The sequence below is a fragment of the Sander lucioperca genome, chromosome 9, assembly GCF_008315115.2.
Source record: "Sander lucioperca isolate FBNREF2018 chromosome 9, SLUC_FBN_1.2, whole genome shotgun sequence".
In the NCBI taxonomy this organism is placed as follows: domain Eukaryota; kingdom Metazoa; phylum Chordata; class Actinopteri; order Perciformes; family Percidae; genus Sander; species Sander lucioperca.
Genome location: NC_050181.1, coordinates 41,557,112 through 41,560,726, shown reverse-complemented (window position 1 = coordinate 41,560,726; position 3,615 = coordinate 41,557,112). Strand labels below are relative to the sequence as shown.

General features: G+C 44.2%; 1 protein-coding gene across 1 annotated transcript; it reads left to right on the top strand.

Moving 5' to 3' along the window:
- The first annotated feature begins 240 nt into the window (after window positions 1-240).
- klf17 (Kruppel-like factor 17) lies at window positions 241-2,959 on the top strand. Its single transcript, XM_031311181.2, has 3 exons — window positions 241-507; window positions 642-1,749; window positions 1,874-2,959. The coding sequence occupies exons 1-3, from the start codon at window positions 427-429 to the stop codon at window positions 2,047-2,049; spliced, it is 1,365 nt and encodes a 454-aa protein (XP_031167041.1). The 5' UTR covers window positions 241-426; the 3' UTR covers window positions 2,050-2,959.
- The last annotated feature ends 656 nt before the right edge of the window (window positions 2,960-3,615 follow it).

Below are 3,615 nucleotides of genomic sequence, written 5' to 3'. Positions count from 1 at the left end.
GGGTGGATGCAAACTTATGTTCATATTCAACCATTTAGTCATTCATATGGAATGATGGATGATTGTTTTAATCATAGCCTACTTTATGCACATAGGTATTTACCTTCTTGACGCGCATGAATGCCATTTGTATTTGTTTACATTACTGGTTGCCCTGGGGGGAGGTGTGTGTGTGTGTGTGTGTGTGTGTGTGTGTGTGTGTGTGTGTGTGTGTGTGTGTGTGTGTGTGTGTGTGTTGGAGGGAGTAGAAGCCGCACCTCCCGGAAAGGAGCTTGTATAAGAGGCTGGTCAGCTCCGTTGATGTTCGCATTCTGAACGCTCCTCATCTGTCAAAGTTACCAAACAGGCGCTCCATGGACAGAGAGCAAAGTCTCTGTTCGCGTTTACAGTTTTAAATTCTTGCCTTTTGTCATCTAACCGATCAGCATGGCTATGGCTGAAGCAGTGATGCCTGCCATAACATCGTTTCCAAGTGGTCAAACGATGGAAGGAAAACAGTTCGACAATGTAAGTAGAGGGAATTAAGTTTTATTTATGTTTTTGTAGATTTAGGGTTAGGGTTGTAGGATTGTAGATTTAGTTCTGATTGTTGGTTGGCTTGTTTTTTTCTTTCTAATTGTCCCGTCTGCTCTCCTGTACAGATGTGCAAGCTGGATCAGTGTGCACCCAGCAGCGCAACAGATGGCGCAGACAACCCGCTCATCGAAGTGGAGTTCAGCATAGTGCAGTCTCCTGCTTTACTGGCCAAAGACGACGACGAGCTGGGGAGATTCGTGGACCTCGAGTTCATTTTGTCTAACACAATAGACTCCGATATTGTGAGCAACAACGGGAACATTTCTCCGCAGCCGTGCTTGTACTCCCTGCCGGAGTCACCGGAGAGCTGCAGCGGTAGTTGTGTGCCAGACTGTAGTGACCGCCCTCCATCTCACCTGGCCCCGCAGAGCTACCACGGCACGGTAAGCTTCACGGGCTCGAGCCCAGTCCGCAGTCTCATGGAGGAGCTTCTCACGCCAGAGATGAGTTACCCGGGGGAGAATTCACCGGAGTGCGAAGGAAGGGCAAGAGGCGTGCGGGAGTACACCGAACTGCGAGCGTTGAATCCGGTCCCGGTTTCAGCTACTCCCGCTCACCACCAAGTAGCCACGTCTTCTCCACCGCTTGGATACAAAATCAAAACTGAGCCCATAGGCCAGTCTTGTATGATGGCTACTGGTGATTTTATGGCACAGATGTATGAGAATCATCAGATGCGCTCCGTGCACCAAGGAGTTTTTACGCACCACCAGGCTACAGTCCCAGGTGCGTTACCGGGATTCGGTGCGCACCCCATGCAGCACCCTGCCCATCAGGGACGCACAGACTGCCATTTGGCACTTATTAACTCTCATCCTCAACACCCTTGTCAACACCATCTCCAAAATCAGTACATGAACGCACCCTACCAAACGCAGTACGCGCACCAGTGTTTGGCACAGTTTCAAGGACAGTACAGCATCCACAGAGAGCCAGTCCGCGGTCACCAGCAGCACCATCCGGCTTCTATGCAGGGGATGATGCTCACTCCTCCTTCGTCGCCATCGTTGCTGGAGTTTTACGCTCAGGATGAGGCCGGGGGCATCAAACAGAAACGAGGCCGCAGGTCGTGGCCTAGAAAACGCACTGCGACGCACAGCTGTGATTTCCCTGGCTGTGGAAAAACCTACACCAAGAGCTCCCACCTCAAAGCCCACATGAGAACACACACAGGTGAGCACATTTCTAAACCCACAATCTATTTTAATTGTCAGTTGTTCACCTATTTTGATTCCATACTTGTTAATGCTCTGTAGAAGCTGCAATCTAAACAAAGTCTTTTGCTTATGTCTCTCAGGTGAAAAGCCCTACCACTGTAACTGGGAAGGCTGCGGCTGGAAGTTTGCCAGGTCAGATGAGCTGACCCGTCACTTCAGAAAGCACACCGGACACCGACCTTTCCAGTGTCACCTGTGTGAGCGTGCGTTTTCCCGCTCAGATCACCTGGCTCTCCACATGAAGAGGCACATGTAGGCCAACTTCTGGATACTTTTGTATCCAAATCCATCATGGGATCATGCCTGGAACATCCCAGAAGAAGCACGAGTTGTCCCCTCATTATTGGACAGTTTGTGCGTCTGGCTCAAACCAATGAAACAAAACGTTCCTGTAAGGGCTTTAGCATATGAACGGTGCCTTTGTAGAGAGTTTACAGCAACCTGATCATACTCTGTGGTACCACACATGGGGACATTTTATGTTTTTCAAAACAAGTGCCTTTCTATCAGAAAATAAGAATGAATGCTGGTGTTTTTTGTACATATCTGTGGATATATGACCTTTGGCTAAATTATAGTAGTTTCTATTTAAGACATTTCCTTGCCCTGTCTCTGAAATAAGTTATTGATTGTTAGTGAGTGCCTTAACAAGACTGTGTATTTGCTTCCCAAAGGGGAAAATTCACTGCGGGCAGGACCCAGAACTTTGTACATATTTGTAAATTGTATTTTTAAATGTTTACATCTTATATCTTTAATACTACTCAAATCAGGTCAAGGGTTTTTATTGACAATTTGTATTCTATTTTCTCAAGGTTGTTAGTCTACAAAATAGATGTTATAGATTTGCTCAGCTGTGTAGACCTACATTTCAGATTTGTTTTTGTTCTGTGAAGGTTTGCTTGACCTATGCTAACAAGTACAGGTACTAAAGTTTATTTTCAGCCTCTTTCCAAACATAACCTTTACTTCACTCAATTTCAATGTTATTCTACAGCTCAGGGTTTTCTGGGGATACAAGTTTTTGTTACGGAAGATTTGTAAGAATGAAGAAATCCACTGCAACCAATGGTTGATCAGCTGTACTTGAAACAGAATTGCCATTCAGATGTATAATTTTTCAACAATTTTATGTGCTCAGAAAATTAAAAGTACTTTTACAAATATGTCTGCCATTGCCTCTTTTCCTGCCCACACAATTCATTTAACTCTAGATCTGCTTTTGGTTTATGCAGGTCTGCTGGCGCTGATCATTTTTCGTTATTTCGATTGCATTCTTAGTATTGGGTGGCTAAAAGAAGAAAAGAGAAAAAAATCCTTCTTCAGTTGAACAGAAAGGCTTAGAATCTAAGAGTTTTTACAGTCTGGCTTGGACACGTGTGTAACACAGAAAGTGATGCTGACATCAGCGGTCAGTCATCCATCTAACAAAGTTTGTGTATCCACTTTGCAAATTGAGATCACAAATGTTCTGTAAGTCCTACAATTCCAGCATTTTATAGAACATAATGATCTCTACAGTCTAAGGAGAAGGGAAACTGAAAATCTATGTTGTAAGTGTAACCTTGCATTTATATCAACATTTGTAAAGGTTGCAGGCGTAGTTCAAGGATCAAGACATTACGTGGTCTATAATAAGCATTACCATAAAAACAATAAGCATCTTTATAACTGATAGTATGACAGTTGTAATGATGAATAGGATTTTTTTTAGGATATTGTATGCATGGTCCAGTACCTCTCAGTTTTCTATCACTGCTTATGAAAGACCGCCCTCTACTGTTTGTTTATATAATAACATCTGCCTTATCTAATAGGCTGT

What these genes read in the sequence shown, in the direction of transcription:
- klf17 (XM_031311181.2), top strand. Translation starts at nt 427, where the DNA reads ATGGCTATGGCTGAAGCAGTGATGCCTGCCATAACATCGTTTCCAAGT. An exon ending in AAGGAAAACAGTTCGACAAT is followed by an intron (nt 508 to 641) that starts GTAAGTAGAGGG and finishes TCTCCTGTACAG; the next exon opens with ATGTGCAAGCTGGATCAGTG. An exon ending in CCACATGAGAACACACACAG is followed by an intron (nt 1,750 to 1,873) that starts GTGAGCACATTT and finishes TATGTCTCTCAG; the next exon opens with GTGAAAAGCCCTACCACTGT.